This window comes from Micropterus salmoides, unplaced genomic scaffold (assembly GCF_014851395.1).
Source record: "Micropterus salmoides isolate LMB-PRFRI ecotype aquatic unplaced genomic scaffold, ASM1485139v1 Ms_hic_scaffold_4, whole genome shotgun sequence".
Lineage (NCBI taxonomy): Eukaryota > Metazoa > Chordata > Actinopteri > Centrarchiformes > Centrarchidae > Micropterus > Micropterus salmoides.
Window position 1 is genome coordinate 37,272,549 of NW_024043372.1, and position 19,969 is coordinate 37,292,517.

The 19,969-nt window shown below is 43.1% G+C and overlaps 1 protein-coding gene and 1 long non-coding RNA gene across 2 annotated transcripts; one reads left to right on the forward strand and one right to left on the reverse strand.

Annotated features, from left to right (window-relative positions):
- The first annotated feature begins 1,714 nt into the window (after positions 1-1,714).
- On the forward strand, positions 1,715-8,943 carry LOC119885444. The gene is made up of 5 exons (XR_005441344.1): positions 1,715-2,644; positions 4,195-4,265; positions 4,954-5,091; positions 5,192-5,299; positions 8,767-8,943. It is a non-coding gene; the product is annotated as an uncharacterized LOC119885444 (long non-coding RNA).
- Positions 7,047-16,489, reverse strand: LOC119885443 (endothelin-1). The gene is made up of 4 exons (XM_038695488.1): positions 16,266-16,489; positions 15,054-15,297; positions 10,076-10,228; positions 7,047-8,793 (listed from the first exon to the last, which is right to left on the reverse strand). Exons 1-4 carry the CDS (start codon positions 16,333-16,335, stop codon positions 8,763-8,765), a joined length of 498 nt encoding a protein of 165 aa, XP_038551416.1. The 5' UTR covers positions 16,336-16,489; the 3' UTR covers positions 7,047-8,762.
- Between the last annotated feature and the right edge of the window lie 3,480 nt (positions 16,490-19,969).

A 19,969-nucleotide genomic window follows, 5' to 3' on the forward strand; every position in this document is an offset into this window, starting at 1 on the left:
AAAACATAAAGGGAACACTTAAACAACACAATGCAAGTCAATCACACTCCTGTGAAATCAAACTGTCCACTTAGGAAGCAACACTGATTGACAATCAATTTCACATGCTGTTGTGCAAATGGAATAGACAACAGGTGGAAACTATAGGCAATTAGCAAGACACCCCCAATAAAGGAGTGGTTCTGCAGGTGGTGACCACAGACCACTTCTCAGTTCCTATGCTTCCTGGCTGATGTTTTGGTCACTTTTGAATGCTGGCGGTGCTTTCACTCTAGTGGTAGCATGAGACGGAGTCTACAACCCACACAAGTGGCTCAGGTAGTGCAGCTCATCCAGGATGGCACATCAATGCGAGCTGTGGCAAGAAGGTTTGCTGTGTCTGTCAGCGTAGAGTCCAGAGCACGGAGGCGCTACCAGGAGACAGGCCAGTACATCAGGAGACGTGGAGGAGGCCGTAGGAGGGCAACAACCCAGCAGCAGGGCCGCTACCTCCGCCTTTGTGCAAGGAGGAGCAGGAGGAGCGGGAGGAGGACTGCCAGAGCCCTGCAAAATGACCTCCAGCAGGCCACAAATGTGCATGTGTCTGCTCAAACGGTCAGAAACAGACTCCCTGAGGGTGGTATGAGGGCCCGACGTCCACAGGTGGGGGTTGTGCTTACAGCCCAACACTGAGCAGGATGTTTGGCATTTGCCAGAGAACACCAAGATTGGCAAATTCGCCACTGGCGCCCTGTGCTCTTCACAGATGAAAGCAGGTTCACACTGAGCACATGTGACAGACGTGACAGAGTCTGGAGACGCCGTGGAGAACATTCTGCTGCCTCCAACATCCTCCAGCATGACCGGTTTGGTGGTGGGTCAGTAATGGTGTGGGGTGGCATTTCTTTGAGGGGCCGCACAACCCTCCATGTGCTCGCCAGAGGCAACCTGACTGCCATTAGGTACCGAGATGAGATCCTCAGACCCCTTGTGAGACCATATGCTAGTGCGGTTGGCCCTGGGTTCCTCCTGTGTCTGGAGTATGTCAGCAGTTCCTGCAAGAGGAAGGCATTGATGCTATGGACCGGCCCGCCCGTTCCCCAGACCTGAATCCAATTGCGCACATCTGGGACATCATGTCTTGCTCCATCCACCAACGCCACGTTGCACCAGACTGTCCAGGAGTTGGCGGATGCTTTAGTCCAGGTCTGGGAGGAGATCCCTCAGGAGACCATCCGCCACCTCATCAGGAGCATGCCCAGGCGTTGTAGGGAGGTCATACAGGCACGTGGAGGCCACACACACTACTGAGCCTCATTTTGACTTGTTTTAAGGACATTACATCAAAGTTGGATCGGCCTGTAGTGTGGTTTTCCACTTTGATTTTGAGTGTGACTCCAAATCCAGACCTCCATGGGTTGATAAATTAGATTTTCATTGATAATTGTTTTGTGATTTTGTTGTCAGCACATTCAACTATGTAAAGAAAGGAGTATTTAATGAGATTATTTCATTCAGATCTAGGATGTGTTATTTTAGTGTTCCCTTTATTTTTTTGAGCAGTGTATTTTATTCAACAAGCCAACTTGTAACCCTTGAACAGCTTGTTTTCCCAACATAAATGGAGCTGTACCAGTTGCTGTGTCTGTGAAAGGTGCTATATGCTGTGGTGGCAGACGGTGAGTGTCCAGGTTTTCCCTCTTTTGTATGTAATTCTGTTTTTTTTTTTTTTTTTTTTTTTTTTTTTTCCTGGTTTTCTCTGTACTCCGCCCGCCTGCCTGTGTCTCCTCCCCCGTGTGTGCTCTCTCTGTCCCTCTCTCCCTCCGCTCCAGAGCCCAGCCAACGATCCGCACCCGCACCTCGTCAGCTGCCTCCTCTGCCTGCTACACCTGCCAGCAATCAACTCCATCTCTGCCAGTACTTCTACCCCGGTTCTCCAGTCAACCCCTGCTTGATCGTCGTCGCTCCTTACCCGGTGTCACCTCAACATTCAAACTCACACGTATCTTTGCATCCTTTCTATTTCCCTGTACTTTGTCTCTGCCGTGTCTGACCCTGTTTGTCTGTCTGTCTCTCCCCAGGTTCACTCACCCTCGTCTCCAGTCAGTCATCTGCTCACTTGCCCCTTTCCCTCGGACTACCCCCACGGCGTCCTCCCAGTTCTCCTGTGCCTCCTGGCCCTAGTGTCCCCCGGCTCTCTGGTCTCTGTCTCCTCGGTTCCCTTTGCCTGCGTTTCCCCAGCATCCACCTCACCCTCAACTCCAGTCCTTCAACCCCTTTTTTCCCCAAATTAACCTGCCTACCTGAGCGCTGCATTTGGGTCCTCTCTGTCCCCACACCACACCACCGTAACACTATATAAATAAAGTTTACTTACTTACCGTACCTGAGCCACTGCTTTGAAGTAACTCTCTGAAAGAATGATGCTCTGTGTTCCAATGTACAAAGGGTACAACAGAAGAAATCCTGATCCTGCATTTTTCTGAGAACTGTGCCTACTCAGCGTTGGCACAGACCTTTGACATTGGCCCTGCAACAAGACTGCTAGACCAGCTAGGATACCTCAACGACTGGGTGACCCACTGGTCTTGAGGGAGCGTAATGCACCTCACACTGCACAGCAGCCTGCACCCAACCCCAGAAACCAGCAGGAGCAGAAGACAAGGTCAATATATCAAAACAATTAAATTCCTTCTAAAGAGACTGATTAAATTAATAATCTAGATTTAATGAATTAGGTTTAATTTCCCTATTGTTAAATAAGTTAGTGCCCCGATGAGGAGAGACAACTTTTATGAGGAACACTCAAAATGTCACCAAGGAAAATGGTTTTGTGCTGGTGCAAAACTCACAAGAGAAAAAGTAACTAGCTTGGTGAAGAAAGTCGATAGAGCCAGATAAGAGCTGGCAGAGACCAAAAGAGAGCTAAACAGAGCCATGCTCTAAACTAACTCGAAGTTTAGCATGCTAGCCTAGAAACACTGAAAACCAGCCAAGCTCTGTCAAAAAAAACATCCTCAAAGCTGTCTTATCTACACATAGGTGTGTATTAAACATGTAGAAATGGAAAACTAGATATTGAGGCTTAAAGGTTCAGAATGTAATATTTATGTGGATCTACTGACAGAAATGCTATATAATATACTATATGTTTCAGGGCTCTAGTTTCAATTGCTTGTCAACTATTTGCCACCTAGCTGGGTGCACAAGCTACCTTATTTATTTAAAATACAGAAGAAAGTAGCTAATGCAGTGTTAACTTTGTGAGAGATTGAGAGGACCGGGCACGTGGTGAGAACTTGTTCCTAAGTTACAATTTTGCTTGTGATAAACAATGATGAGACAGGCCAAAAAAAGCTATGTAGCTAATGTGTAAGTGAAGTTACACCAACCTTTGCTAATGTCAGCTGCATGTAGCTCTATTAAAGCTACGTGCTGCGGTACCGCTCCCTCATTTGGGTGAGAGAGCTAGCCAAGAGATGTGACAGCAGAGAGTGGAGAATATTTTTTTACATGTTAAATAGGTTGCTCTGAATGGCCATAGGCACATAGCAAGTTACTTTGAATACACAGTTGAAAACAAATATGAAAGATCAAACATGGGAGACAAGAGTCAGACAGAAAACCTAATGCTTGCACAAAAATTGTATTGTGTTAGGTGGATTGTAAAATAAAGAAAAGAAGTGTTGAATATAGATGGTTAAGTTGATTTCAGCTCTTAGTGTTTGTATATGAGTTGTATGTTTTTATGGGAATGTGGATTTTTCAGATCAATTTGAAAAAAGTGCCTTTGATTTGCATGTTCAACATTTTATCGTGTTTCATGTAGTATGGGGGCCTGGTCCTGATCTTGACTTGGTCTCGCCCTACCTTGGTCTTGGTGTTGTCTTGGCCTTGGTACATTCTGGTCTTGATCATGACTTGCGCTCTGATTAGTCTTGACTACAACACTACTGTTAAGCTGATGATACACAGAGCAACTTTTAGAGCAATCGTGCAGGGCAACGTTATCGTCAATGGTAATGAGTAAAGATTACTACCGTAATCCCCTTCTCCCACCACTCAGCCACAAACCCTGCACCACCGCTATCCGTTCATAGTCAACATAGTCGGACTTGCCACTAGCAAGATTGCCCAGCAACATGGCTCAAAAAATTGCCCAGTGTATCATAATATCCTTTGCCATTCATCAACTCTGCTTTTGATCCACTTCAGGGAGCAACAGTTTACTCCAAACTGGTTCTCAGGAACGCCATCTGGTCCATCTGGTTTGAATCAAGAAAGGGGTACGTTGGAAGGCAGCTTTAAACATGCCTCTAGGACACAGCAGAGGATATTTGAACCCAAAGTGCAGACTGAGAACACAGAGTCAGGAACGAGGGTATTACCAGGGTTTATTGTCCAACAATGAATGGTGCCAAGAAAGAACTGTGTCTGGGGATCAAGGTGGCAGGGGGGTCCAAATGGGGTTTTAGACCAGATGAGAGGGGGGAAGAGGCTAATCCCAGGTCCAGGGGCAGAGCGATCCAATCCAACAATCTAAAGTCCAAGTGTCCTGGGAAACTTAGGGATTTTCTAAATTGTTAAATTTTTATGTACATTAAAGATTTTCTCATTTTCTCCCAAACCTGTCTAATCATATCTAACATGTTCACCAGGTACATCAGAGATCATATCATTTTTTGGTCTGGTCTAATGCGATCCCTCTTGTCAGTTTAGTGTGGAGGTTGAAGTTTAGAAATTGGGGTAAGGCCAGTTCTCTCCCAGCATTTGGCTCCAGAACAAAGGTCCATCCCTGCACCTTTTTCTCCAGTGGGGCGGATTAATGACACTGGGAATGGGAAGTTTCTTGCTGTCAAACTGACATTAGGAATTGGAGACATTTATTGGAGGGAACTGATCAACCTTTTGTGGTGTCGACTGACCATAAAAATCGAACGTCCTCTCGCCAAGTAACTTTACTCTTACTTACAGACCATGTTCTACAAATGGCAAACCTGATGCTCTCTTCCACCAACACTTCTCTAAAAAGCTTCCCAGCTGCTTTGTGGCAGCAATCCTGGGAGATCAAATCTGTGGTGAGAGAGGCCTAGCAACACCAACTGCACCCAGGTAATGGTCCAAGTTCCACAAACCGTTTATTTGTCCCTGACTCTGCCTGTTCTCAGGTTCTCTAGGGGATGCATATCGCTCACTTTGCCTGTCATCCTAGGATCAACTGCCCACTGTCCCTTCTCAAACGGCACCTCTGGCGTTGCTCATGGTAAATCCTCTCACTGTCCACCTGCTGCTCTGCTACGTCCTCTACCTGTCCCTGCAGGTAACACTACTATTGTCACTCTTGTTGACTGTTTTTCCAAAGCACTACAGATCTTCTTAATGTTTTCATCTCCCTGGTATCCCTTTAGACATTGTATCAAACCAGGGGCCCCAATTCATTTCTCAGGTTTGGAAAACCTTCTGTCAGGCTCTCGGTACCTCAGTAAGCCTTTCGTTTTATATTTAGCTGACGCTTTTATCCAAAGCGACTTACAATAGCTATATATGTCAGAGGTCACACGCCTCTGGAGAAACTAGGGGTTAAGTATCTTGCTCAGGGACACATTACTGGATGTGTCACAGTGGGGAGTAGAACCCGGGTCTCCAACAGCAAAGACATGCGTCTTATCCACTGCCCCGTCACCACCCCATCCCTTTTGTTTTCACTCAGAGACCAACACTTAAACAGACAGGGCTAACCAAGATCTTAAGGCAGCAATTTGGTTTGCAACCGCCACCAGTTCCCTGACCAATGCAGCCACAGGCTTTTCCTCATTTGAAGCTTCTTCGGGTTATCGGGTATTCAAGACTATAACTACCACAGCTCCTCACTCATTTTTTTGCCAGATTGTTCAGTCGCCAACTTGGTCCTTACCCTACAGCCAAACTCAAGTAGTACTAGTACTTTTGTTCCTGGTGTTGCTTGACTTTTGCCTGACATTGTGTTTGCCTATGCCTCAAGATTTTTCCCTGCGGGAGATTTCAGCCTGCGCCATTTAGAGTTTTACCGGCTCTCTGTTGACTGCCCAACTCACCTCACTTATCTTGATCCCAGTGAAACTCTTGACAGCGCCCTGCTTATTCCATTTGCTTGGATCTCTGTGGAACTCTGATCAAGAGATCCCACTTGCACATTCTGACACTAAAGCTGATGCTACATGGTACGGCTCAGGAGATACAGCGGTTTGGTTGTTAATCGGAAATTCGGCGGTTCAATCCCGGCTCCCCCAGGCTGCATGTCGAAGTGTCCTTGGGCAAGATACTGAACCCTGAATTGCCCCTGGTGGCTGTTCCGCCAGTGTATGAATGTGTGTGAATGTTAGTTTCTGTTTGAGCACTCAGTGTGTGAATGGTGAATGCAGATGTAGTGTAAAAGCGCTTTGAGTGCTCGAAAAGACTAAAAAGGCGCTATACAAATACGGAGCAACTTTTAGAGCAACGGTGCTGGGCAATGTTTCCGTCAATGGTAATGAGTAAAGATTACTACCATAATCCCCTTCCCCCATGACTCCGCCACCCTCCCCGCACTATATGTTCAAAACGTCGGACTTGCCACCAGCAAGATTGCCCAGCAACATTGCTCAAAAAGTTGCCCCGTGTATCATCAGCTTTAGAATACATCTGACTGTTCATCTTTTATATCCTTTGTCAGCTTTAAGTACCAGCTTTCACTACGTTTTCAATATAGCAGTGATTGCAAACACAACTTCGTCAGTACTGAAAAACGATTGAGATTCAGTTCCCAGCAGGAAGGAACAGTGCAGTTTATCTGAAGAACACTACATTTGTTTGTATTGGAATTTCTGGGACAATACTGACAACAAACACTCTCACATTCATTATACCTTAAAAAGCATCACTCATACCAAGTGTTATCAGATAAAATGATAATGAAAAAACTAGTACTCAAGGATTCTCAAATTGATTGCATTTTATCCAGATCTGACAATGACATTTTGCCATGTGTCTTAACATGTTATTATGTTTAAGATGGTCCCTTAGAAAATAACAGGAACAACCACAAAGAGTACATTTTTGTCTTTTTTATTCACATAATGATTTAATCTACTGTTGTTACTCTTAACATTTCTGGTGTGTCATTACAAGCACTTGTGGTCAAAGTGGGTACTTGAGAATTTATGAGGAAAATTCTTGAATCAGTGTTGCTGGCATCAGTCACACAATTGTCACTAACAGAAAATGAGAATGAACTGCCTGATGTTTGTTCAAGGCACAATCCTCTGCCATGCTGAACTGCTGATATTGAACAATTCTGCATAGTCGTGGATTATGTTACCGTGTCCAATATCAACAACATCTGTGGATGGCAACCACGATATGGTTACAGTTGTGTTTATGACAAATAAACCGTGATTAAGGTTAGGCAACTAAAAACTTAAGTTAAGGTTAGGGAAAGATTGTGGGTACACTTAAAAACCAAAGTGGACTGTGACAGGACACAAACTCTGGTCTGCTGCAAGAAAATCAGATGCGCTACACGCCCATTTACCACCCAATCAGGACAAATATAGGCTAAAGCTAGCCTAATTCATAGGCTCCTGATACAAATTCAGTATACTCTAAATGTAAATGGACTCTGGAGTCTGGCCTGAAATGAAGAGATTCTTTACCATTCTTTCAGTCCCATAAAAACAGTAACAATTTAACTGTAAATATGCTTACATAAAGCCAGGTGTATCAGAATACTTTAAATATAAAGCAAGGATTCCATGTCTTCCTTTTGGCAGAATGAAACTGAATAATGGATGGCGCTTTTCTGGAGAAACTTTTAATAAGCAGAGATGCCTGACTTACAACAAACTGCTAGATTTAGATTTTTAACATCTTTCCTGTGCAGATGGTTGATTAATTGTGAATTTAGTTGGTGACCCAATCAATCAATCAATCAATCCAAAGAATAAACAGATCATAAATAAGGTGTACCATACACTGGCTGTATTACTTGACTGCGTTCTTTACCACAGAGGACTGTTAGCATGATTACATATACAATTTTATATACAACATGTTATTATATACCTTTATCGTGCATATAGGTATTGTTTGAAAATATAATTTATGAATTGAAACACATTTTAATATACACAAGGCTTTGGACTGGATTAATTCATCCACTGAAATGTTGTGCATCATAATAATCAAAATAATAAATTGAAATTGAATGTTTCAGTGACTTCACTGAATTTTTTTAATTATTCTGAGTTACTGCTTGCGAGCATACGCTAATGTAGAGAGGCAGGTTTAATGCTGTGCCTGTGGAGAAAGGAGGTGGTGGTGGAGGAGTCAGAAGGCAGCAGCTCTTGAAATGGCCTCCACATCACACAACATGCACATGTGTAAGCAACATGCTCCACCAAAGCATTTCATGGTCGACACAAACTGGCCGTGTAAACCATCCTCAGTTGTGACAGGATAATGAAAAACATCATCCACACCTGCAGAACAGACACAGGCAGTGCTGGGTTTGCACGCACTCCATTAGCATCCCTGCTGGTACCCCTCACTTTCAGTTATTGTCCAAGCAGCTTTGTGGTTATTCATCAATCAGTCTGATGAGAAGGCACTGAGCCATCTACAGAAAAGTAGATATTCATGCTACTTTTCCAAATAAAGGGATGCATTATGCAAAGACGTATGCCCACCTTTCGGATTATGAGCATGTCACTTATATGTTCATTTCATAGCAGGCCCCACTGCTCACAGTTGCTGTCCTCTTGTCTATTTCAGACGCTGCTATGGGGTGGCCTCATCTGCCTGCAAGGAAAAACAAATACACAGAGACGCTTGAGGCCACATCTAATTAGGTGTTCAAAACAGGGACCACCTTGCCTCAATGGCTTTTCCTCCAATACTTAATAAATAAATATTTTCTATATTGAAACAACTTGAAATTAAGTGTATTTATGCATGTATAGTTAGCTACTAACCAAAGGGGAGAAGAAAGGCCAAGTTGAAATCTTTATCCAATTTTGAAAGCTTGTATATTTTGTTTAAAAGACCAGTGTGTAAGATTTAGTGGTGAGGTTACAGACTGCCACCAACTGATAACCCTTCATCTAACCCTTCCTTTACAAGTGTGTTGGAGAACCTATAGCGGTCACTACACTTGAGCCAGTGTTTGGTTTGTCCATTCTGGGCTACTGTAGAAACATGGCGGGCACAACACAACAGTCCTTATTTTTAGGTGATCATACAACAATAAAAACATGGATCATAGAGAGCCTTAGTCCCTCCCCTTCCGGTGGACCACCATGGGACCTTATTTCGGGAAAATATTGTACGGTAGTCAATGGCAGGAGACAACAAATATTTTGATCCCGTTTGAATTTTGCCCTGAATTACACATATGATCTTTGTCAAAGATACATTTTAAATTAAAGAAGGTCGCAGTTTGATGTAAAACTGTTGAGATATAAGACTGTGAAAATACGTAATTACAAAGACCACAAACCCAAAAGTCGCGTATGTGACGTAACTTTCTCTGTCAATGACTGAAGCTAACATTACTGAAGTTAACCTCAAAACACTTACATGAGAGGATGATGCGATAAAAGAGCCAGGAGTCATTGGATTAAACACATCAGGTGAGATATATTTCTGCATGGAACATAGCTACATTATCTAGCTAGTAGCAAGAAAGCAATGAACATTAGCTAGCTTTACCGCGCTAACATGTTGGTGACGTATATAGACGAGAGATGTAGTTCATTGAGCGGTTTCACACAAAAACAACATGTAACTTTACTGTTTTACAACAAATTGTGACTTTCTTGACTTGCAAAATTCTATTTTAAATTGACCAACATCATATGTGTAATTCAGGGTTCAATTCTAACGGGATAAAAATATAAGTTGTCTCTCACCATTGACTACCGTACATAATTTTTCCAGAATAAGGTCCCATGTGCCGGAAGTGGAAGTGAGTGACTTAGGCTCTCTATAGCCAATATTGCTAGTTCATTAAAAAGTACATTCTTGTGTTATTTATGACAAATCTCCACTTAACATTGCTTTTTATCTGCAGTGGTACACTTACCTGTCCATGCAGAAGCTGCTGCAGTCAGAGTCAGTCTGCTGTGTACAAACACATCGCTGGGCCACCGCGCCCCTGCTCCCGGGCTCAGTCCCAGTGGAGCGCCTCTTCCGCACAGAGCCCTGGTAACTGGACATACCATAAGGTACAGTGTACCTAAAGAAGACACACATAATGTGCACTGAGTGACCAGAGAGATACAGTAGGAACCCCTGACCGACATTTCACTTGGACAGTCTTATAGGCTTATGCTGTTCATTTTTGACACTGCGTCAGAGAGAAATTGATTGGACTCTAGAGATTTTTAGAGGGCTGTTAGTGGCAGAGTTATACAGGACTGCATTATACTGCTTTTAATATTTTGTCCTCCAGCGTTTGAATATAACATGAGAACAGAACATAGGAAACACCTTTCAGAATAATGCAGTCCAGTACAACACCACCAGACAACAGACTTCAATAGTCTTCAAAAATGACCACATTTAACCACTCTAAAATAATATATAAAACAACTCTACATAAGCTTCACACAGGTATTTATATTTATTATAACTGTTGTTGGGTTGTATAGATTGTAAAGATGTAGTAAGCGAATCAACATTCCCTTGTACTTAAGGAAAAGGTTATTTGAACCCTAAATCCATGTTTATTCTTGACAATGCTAGTTAACTTTGACATGCCAGGTCAGGTCAGGCTGTCTCACTGTGATTTATATACATCCCTTTGGTACAGTATATTTTAATATTGCTGGGTATGTAAATTACAATAAAATTTCTTTGCATATTGAGAGCTGGCATTATTAACACTATAGACTAATAAAACCCTGCTGTGAACCGCTCACTCTCTGAGCACCTCACACTTTTGTACCATGCAGGCCGTGCAGGATGTGAAAATACCAGAACAAAGGGCATTTCAAGGTTGAAAAAACATAGAGGCATTGATGTTAGCCATTGTCTGTACTGAACAGCATGACCAAACAGCTTCCATGCACAAAGAGATTTTTTAAGCAAAGGTATTAATTAATAGTTAACATAAAAGTTAAAAGATAATTTCAGTGTATTACAATGTGGGTCTTTTTTTATCTTAATTTTATCTGTTATGATAACACCACGATAACGCTAACATGGGAGTTTGGCTGACTGCTTGTTTCTCTTGACCTGTTATTGTAGCCGCCACATTCCCAGATCTCAGCAGTTAGCATGGTGAGCACGATGTTGCTATTACTGGTGGGAATGATTTCCAAAACCACAAAAATAACATCCACGAAACCAGTTTTTCTTTAATTTCAGACATGCAACTTGCGTGCTTTGCTGCTCTCACAGCACGTATCATCTAGTTTCATTTGTGTTTTGTGGATTCATCTTCGTCAAGCATCCCAGATTCTTTGCCTGCTCCCCTTTTTGGAATTGTTTGCCTTGAGTTGGACTGCTCACCTGTTTTTCTCCATAAGCTTGTTCAACTTTTTGTTTAATTATTAATAAACTCATAAAATAAACCTGCTCTGCCTGGTAATCTGTGTTTGGGTCCAAACTAAACCCCTGGTTTTCCTGTGTCTGCGCTTGGCTCATCATGACAGCACGTGATGAGCTCGTCACAACGACCCTGCCTTTTCTCCACATGGCATTCATATAATTACACTCATTACAAGAAGGTATTAGAGTACATTTAACAGTTGCCTCATTACACTGATACAGTTCTGAACAGCTCTGTTTTGGCCTGTTGAAGGGTATGGTATGGCATCTCCTTCACTCATTTTCTTAATCCTTTGACACCTTTTGGAGGAGAATTGTGACTCGTTTGTACGAAAAAAGCACTTGCGGAGATCCTTACATTTCAAAATATACAAGATTTATTATGTCAAAAAAAATCTCTGTGGTTGACTTTCAACTGAACCTATAAACTTAGAAGTAGGCTTTTCTGATAGTAATATGTCTACAATGCGGTCACTAATCTGATCTATACTAGTCCTACTCTCTCATTCAAACAGAAGAAATTCCCAAGCTGTCACCCAGGCCCTTATTTTACCTGTAAATGACCCAGTGAAGAGGAGGAGGAGACGAGGTTACCATTTTCCCCAACATTAGTTTAATGTTATTTAAAAAACCTTATTTAAAATCCAAAGTCTAAATTTCATCATCTCAAATTATAAGCATTTATTTGTGCCAGAAAAAAGATTCTCAGCTCAAGAGCCAACCACAGCCAACTCACACACTGCCTAGTTAACATTGACAGATTATCCAATCCTTTGACTGTGAGTACAGTGCTCTACCGACTGAGCCAACCAGTGACACTGACAACCACCCTGAAAAAGAGACCTATTATCTGTCTTATACTGGCTAAGATGCTTTACGGGGGGAAGATGAAAGTAAATACTGCCACCTGCTTTACCGGAGGGGAATGTAGCAAACATGTCATATGCCCAGCGTTTTTTGTTTTTTTTTTCTTTAGAAAGGTTAGATTTACAGGAAAATATTTAAACGGGAGAACAGCAGGAAAGGCTGGTAAAATATGGGAGAATCCCGGGACAAATAGGAGAGTTGACAGGTATGGTGGAGAGAATGCTTGACCTCATCCACGGTTCTACTGGCCACAAATGCACACAAAGATGTCGAACATTTCGTTCTCAAAGCGCGTTGGTTTTGTTTTGACAGGCTAAGTCCTCAGCATGCTGCGCAGCTGCCGTTGTGAACGGAATCGCAGGTGGAAAAGTCCAGAAGACAAGTACATTTTATTCAATGTAGCCTAAAACTAATGGAGAAAGTTACCGGAGCAGACATACAGGGTGGGAGAGACGCGGGGCACGCTGATGTGTTTGCAACAGAGATAACTTACGTTAGGTCTGTGAGCTTGAAGAGAACTGAAGGAGGCAGATTCAATAAGTGAGTGACACTTAAATAAGGTGGAGAATGAAGTATAATTAAAACGGTGAACAGACTACTTCAAATAATAAACATGTAGGCCTACCCACTAACACCGATCCAACATTCCTGTTTACTTCTGTGTACTTCCACGCTTCACACGTTTAAATTGTTTGTATCAGTTCCATGCCGCTGGGACTTTACTTATGTTAGTTTCTGCCACTGCGTGTGGGGGCCAATAACCGCGCTTTATCAGACAAAAGGCCAGTACTGCCCCCTGAGTTTAAGTTTGGCAGGCCTGTCTGGCATTTTGGATCATTTGGATCATCATTCATTTTGAATTCTGTTTTCCATCTCCTCGCAGACCTGCCAGAACTGACTGTGGATTGTGTTCCCTCAACCTGCTCAGAGCAGCCTGCTACTTTGCCTCATGCCCTGCTCCAGCTCACTCGGCTTTCCCCCCAAAAATCCCTCTGGATCAGTCTCCTCATGCTCCTGTGCTCTATCGTGCTCCAATCCCCGGTTCAGCAAAAGTCAAATATAGAATTATAGCTCAGGCGAAAGGGGTTAAACAAACAGGTTAAAAGGGGAACAAGTGCTGAGCACGTATGGGCTGCATTATGCTGCTCATGTGGTGGACAGTGTCCCTCGTCCACAAGTAGACTTTCACATTTTGAGAAAGCTGAAGTGGAAAATTTTACAAATTTCAACTGATGCAAAGTCTAAGCAGGAGCTATCAGTCTTCTGTGACCCATTAGCAATCAATATCTGCAATACATTCACATTCCAAGTGACAGCAGAGGAAAGACCTTCCGATTGCAGCTTGATTCATTCGCCATGGTATAACCCCTGGGTAAGGGGAGATAAATCTAGAAGGTAACACCCAGCCAGTCTGTCAGGATGCAGCGTCTTTGACCTCGTCGCACTGAGGTTCGCTAGTTCAGAAGGTAAAAGGTGTACAGGTTTTGTTTTTAAGAGCAGATCAGCTCTAAAACATGCGTACCCCACCATAAAAATGTTTAACGCTCTGCCTAATTTGATCATCTTTCCAGTGTTCTGCATGTGCTTGTGGGAGCAGAAAACAGATGCTGCACTGCTCTCTGCAGGCTGAAAACTAATCTGCTTTATGCTGCAGATAGAAATCAGTTGGCATCTTCCAGCAGGTGATGCAGCAGGTGATTAGTGTATGTTGTTTTCATTTTCATGCTAGAGATCAAAAATGTTGGGACTTGGAAATATCCAACCTGTGGCAAGTCAAGTGCAATATTTTGAGGTTTCACATTTGCAGATTGTGAAGCTGGTTTGAAACAAAAACAATTACAAGAACAACTATAAGAATGCTGAATGAGTGAATGAGGAAAGTAGTGGTCTTGCCTAGTCAGACCCACCTGAGGGTGTTGGTTTTGGTATAATAGAATAAATAACCTTTCCTGTTATCATGTTTCGTGTTTAAATTCCATGTTGGCAGCAGAATTATGTAAATCTAAATTAGTGCTATTCAGTAACAATCAAAACATCTCAGATGGCCAAAAGGTGCACCCCCTGCTGCCTGACGGACACGGTCAGCAATCCTCAGTGGAAAATAAATACCTGAGAGCTCAAAGTCTAGACCACTTTGGATTACAACTCTTTACAGTTCCCAAAGTCACAGAAATTACTTACATAAGAGGAAATGCCTGGTTTGTTTTGCAGCTTAGTTTCTCAAAAAGCCTTTCATGGTTTAAGAAAATGGAGATTATTTCTTTAACTCAAAGCTTAGGGCTTTCTTTTCTCCATAGCGCTCATATTTGTGCCTCCAACGGTATACCTGTAGCCTTCTAATGATGATAGCTTTCCTGCACATACAATGTTCAAATAATAAAAGACTGAAGCTGAAAGTCTCAAATAGAAAGTCTATGATTAAAGTCTTTAGTAAGAGTTGTGACTACAGTAAGCATTTGAGACATGACACTATAAGCTTCAGTCAACTTTAAAATGATATTGATGGAAGTACATGAATGCTACAGTGATGTCATTAGTACATAGTGTAAAGTCACTATAGAGGCATCATAGTAACATAAAAATCTAAAATGATTTACTTAATAAATGGAGGAAACAGAGAATATTTGAATAGTGACTCTTACTCTGGTGTGTTGATCCAGATGATGTCCAGGTGGCAGTAATACACACACTCCTTGTCTTTGTATGTGTAACACGTGCATCTCTTTGCACGCCTTCTAGCCCCCGGTGGGTCACAGGCAGAGCAGGGCTTTGCTTCACCATGAGACGCGACACCGGCTTGGTCATCCACACCACGGAGCAGGAATGTGCTCAACTTGAATGCTTCCACCTCCCTCCTGTTGCTCACATCTTTGCTCGATGAGGAAGCTGCAGGCATTTGCAGCAATTTGAGAAATGTTTCAGAACTTTCTTTCATATCCTTGGATTGAAATAGCATTACAAATGAAAACCCTCTCCAAAAATATTTCTGTAGGTACATGAGTCTGTGTGTTTGTGCCAGTATGACTATACTTAATGATATTTTTACCTCTCATTGTATTCTTCTAATAGTCCCTATTCATAATATTGCTGGAAGGAGAGCATGCTATTTGAGAAGCATTTGAGAACTTCCTTTCACATCTTTGGCCTGGAAGATCATTACTAAAGGTAAACTTGACCTGGCTATACCCCTGTGGGTAAATGTGGTGTGTCTTTTTTAGTGCAAATTAAGATTATTAGAGGTAATCCAATCTCAGTGTAATCTCAATAACTGACTGCAATTTCTGATACAAGCAAAAGTATTTTTCTGATTGGTAGACTAGTCAACTGGGAATTAATTATGGCTGATGGCCGTTTAAATGATGGATCAATTACTTTAAGTAATTTAAAGTTAATAAGTTACCGGAGATGAGCATTTGTGATTATCAATACATTGTCTAGACTTACTCATCAGTTATTTGAGAAAAATGGCTAGATAAATGCATAATGAAAATAACTGTCCTAATCCTTACACCTAATAGACCTTGCACTGCAATGTGTGCAAAAGTGAATTGTGATGTCATAGTGACATAATTCAACACCTGTTAATGATTATTTCTGCAGTATCATGCTGAATGTCATAATAGAATTTATAGCAGTAACACTTTTTATTGCCGCACAGTTTTAATTAACTAGATAAGGGCTAATTGCACGAATTGCATAATTCATCTGTCAAGCTTCTCCATCACCATTTTCCTAGTATTTGTGCTTTCATGATGTGCAAAACAGCTGTGTGAACAATATTTATTTATGTATTAAAGCCCCGCGATAAAAAAAAAAAGACCACACAATAACCAACAGTAGCCTAAGTTACTCACCATTTGCCAAAGATGCTGTCCCCACGATAAGAAACAAAACTCCCACTTCAACCAATGACACATTAGCCATCACACATGAAACATTAGAAATAAAAAGTCCTGTTCTGCTTCGGTGTTTTTCTCCGTGAGGTTAGGAGTCCTGATAAAACATCATATATCTTATTTTCCAAAATAGCTGCTGACAGCCTGCGGAGACGCGCTGGTGAGACTGCGGTGTGCGTCCCTCAGCCGGACGCTGCTTTATTAAGAGCGGACGAGTCAGCGACAAGTCAGCTGCAATATTACGCATACTTCCCTTTGCTGTTTTCAAAATAAAAGTCGTGTTGGTTAAAAGTCAATGAGAAATTTGAGACGTTTTGCAACTGTTCACTGCTGAATACAGGTGTTCTGTCGATTTATGCTACTGTTGCTAGCGGTTCTGCGCATGCGTATGACCCACAAGTGTGGTCTGTTTCCCCGCCCATCCTTGCTGTTGGGCATGCCATCCAGAGTGGCTGATTGTCAGCAATATCAAAAAAAATATTAGTCATTATAGTCTATCAGAATACGCTACCCCTGAAATGATGTTATAATATAATAAAAAAATAACAGAAAATGTCATAATACTGTGAGAGTTATGACTTTATAGGATTGGAAAAGGGAACACAAGGTAGCATTTTTCGTCAGAACAACGGTCCACCAGTGTTTCCGTAGCCAAATTATAGGCTACACAATAGGGTGAATTCAGGTATATTGGGACAGTTTTTTATGCTATTTTGAGAGCATATGAGTTAGTGCCGGAAACATACCAACAGCGTTTTCGCGAACTTCAGAAAGCTCACGATCACACATATAGATTTTTCTCGTGAAAATGGAATCCTCTTTGATAGACGGTGCGTAGCATGTAGAGCGAATGATGTGGCCTCTATACGTGACCTGATTTTGCTCAAGGATCTTAAGAATTGTTTGCCGTAGGGTACTGCTGTATATCTGGGTGAGCAAAAACAAGTTTGCGCTTCTGCACAAGTTTACCTTTACTAAGCATGATGTTTCTTCACAAGCAGGGTTTCAAAAGACTGAGCAGCCACAGCGTAATCCCTTTAACAGTCGGCCCAATGTGTCCCCCATTCAAAAGGCAGACAGAGTCTTTTGTTTCTTTTGTTGCAAGCCTGGACACGTAATTGCTGAGTGCGGAACTTGGAAGAGGCAGCAAACTAGTCCAAATCAAAAGCAACCCAAGGGTGTAGGGTTGATTAAAACGTCTCCCCGACCCCAGGGGTTAGAGTAACAAGTGCGTGAGACAGCTGATGTCTGTTTTAAAGCTTTTATCTTTGAAGGTTTTGTCTCTCTGACAGGGAAAGCTGAAGACCAGCAACAAGTGAGAATACTGCGGGACACAGCTTGTTCGCAGTCGTTAATCCTTTCTGGCATTCTTCCTGTATGTGACAGTTCTGACGTGAGTGCAGTAGGTGAAAGGTATTGAAATGGGTTTCGTACCAGCGCTACTGCAACAGATTTATATGCATTCTGACCTAGTGACAGGAATTTCCACGGTAGGTGTACGTGCAGAGTTTCCGATAGAGGGCACTGCCGTAATCATGGGGAATGATAATGCTGGGGGGACAGTGCTTCCTGTCCCTGAGTCTGAGCAGGATGAGTTGGTGAAAAACCATCCCCATATATCTGTAGCCAGTGTGACCACAAGAGCGCAGTCTCGTAAGCAGACACAGGATATTAATCTGTCTGACTCACTTTTTGCTTCCACTTTCTCTGAGGAAGGCGTGCCCCATGGTTATGGTCCAGTGAGCTGCAAGGCAGACAGGACTGAGAAGGAAATGGTCTGCTGACTGTCGGACGCAGATACTATCGTTGGCACATGAGTATTTATGGTCCGGTCATTTGGGCATCAGTTAAACCTACAACCGTGTACTAAAACAGTTCTTTTGGCCAGGTATAAAAGCGAATATGGCCCGTTCTTGTAAAACCTGCAGAACCTGTTGTTGGCAAACCAAACCAGCCTTCGCACCGGCCCCGTTGCTGTCAGGATTTGTGGTGTGGAAGGGTGGTGGACCCAAATGCTGACTGGTTCAGTTCAGAAATTTATTAAGCAAACAAAAGGCGAGCACACTTACAACTGTGGCTGAGTCCATAATTCATAGTAGTCCAAGCAAACAATCAGAAGGAGCTTTATTGCCAAGTAGTGTTTTACACATACGAGGAATTTGCTGTGGTGATAAGGTACTACACGTAGACAAACATACAGTCGACATAAATAAATGTAGAAATATATAAATATGGAATAGAAGAACAACGTTGCAGATATGTACATGTGCATTATTCTGGGTCTGTGCTGTGCAGAAGTAACACGACGGAAGAGAATATTGTGTACATATAAATATATAAACTGACAACATAAAAATATACAACAAAGATCAACAACAAATATGTGTGACGTGCCAGGTCTGTGCACATCACGAGATGAAACAGTATTTACATGTGCAGAGACATTTGTATCATTTGCAAGGGGGGGGGGGTGTCAGTGGGGGACCCGGGCCTTGTTAATGAGGCTAGCTGCAGACGGGAAGAAACTGTTTTTGTGGCGAGAGGTTTCGGTCCTGATGGACCGCAGCCTCCTGCTAGAGGGGAAAGTCTAAAACAGTTTGTGTCCGGGCTAGGAGATGTCAGCTGCAATCTTTCCTGCACGCCTCAGAGTCCTCGAGGAGTACAGGTCCAGAAGAGATGGAAGATTGCAGCCAATCACCTTCTCCGCAGAGCGAATGATACGTTGCAGCCTGCCCTTGTCCCTGGCAGTGGCAGCAGCGTAGCAGATGGTGATGGAGGAGGTGAGGATGGACTCAATGATGGCGGTGTAGAAGTGCACCATCATTGTCTTTGGCAGGCTGAACTTCTTCAGCTGCCGCAGGAAGTACATCCTCTGCTGGGCCGTCTTGGTGAGGGAGGTGATGTTCAGCTCCCACTTGAGGTCCTGGGAGATGATGGTGCCCAGAAAGCGGAAGGAGTCCACAGTGGTGACTGGGGAGTCACACAGGATGATGGGGAGGATGGGGCTGGGCTCTTTCTGAAGTCCACGACCATCTCCACTGTCTTCTGAGCGTTGAGCTCGAGACTGTTCTCGCTGCACCAGGTCACCAGATGGTCGATCTCTCACCTGTAGGCGGACTCATCCCCACCTGAGATGAGCCCAATGAGGGTGGTGTCGTCCGCAAACTTCAGGAGCTTGACAGACTGGTGACTGGAGGTGCAGCTGTTGGTGTACAGGGAGAAGAGAAGGGGGGAAAGAACACAGCCTTGAGGGGATCCGGTGCTGATGGTCCTGGAATCAGAGACATGTTTTCCCAGCTTCACGTGCTGCTTCCTGTCTGTCAGGAAGTCTGTGATCCACCTGCAGTTGGAGTCAGGCACGCTCAGCTGGGAGAGCTTGTCCTGCAGCAAGGCCCGGGATGATGGTGTTAAAAGCAGAGCTGAAATCCTCAAACAGGATCCTGGTGTAGGTTCCTTGGGAGTCCAGGTGCTGGAGGATGTAGTGAAGGGCCATGTTTACTTCATCACCTACAGACCTGTTGGCTCTGTAGGCAAACTGCAGGGGGTCCAGGAGAGGGTCTGTGATGGATTTAAGGTGGGACAACACAAGGCATTCAAAGGACTTCATAACCACAGAGGTCAGGGCGACGGGTCTGTAGTCGTTTAGTCCCGTGGTCCTTGGT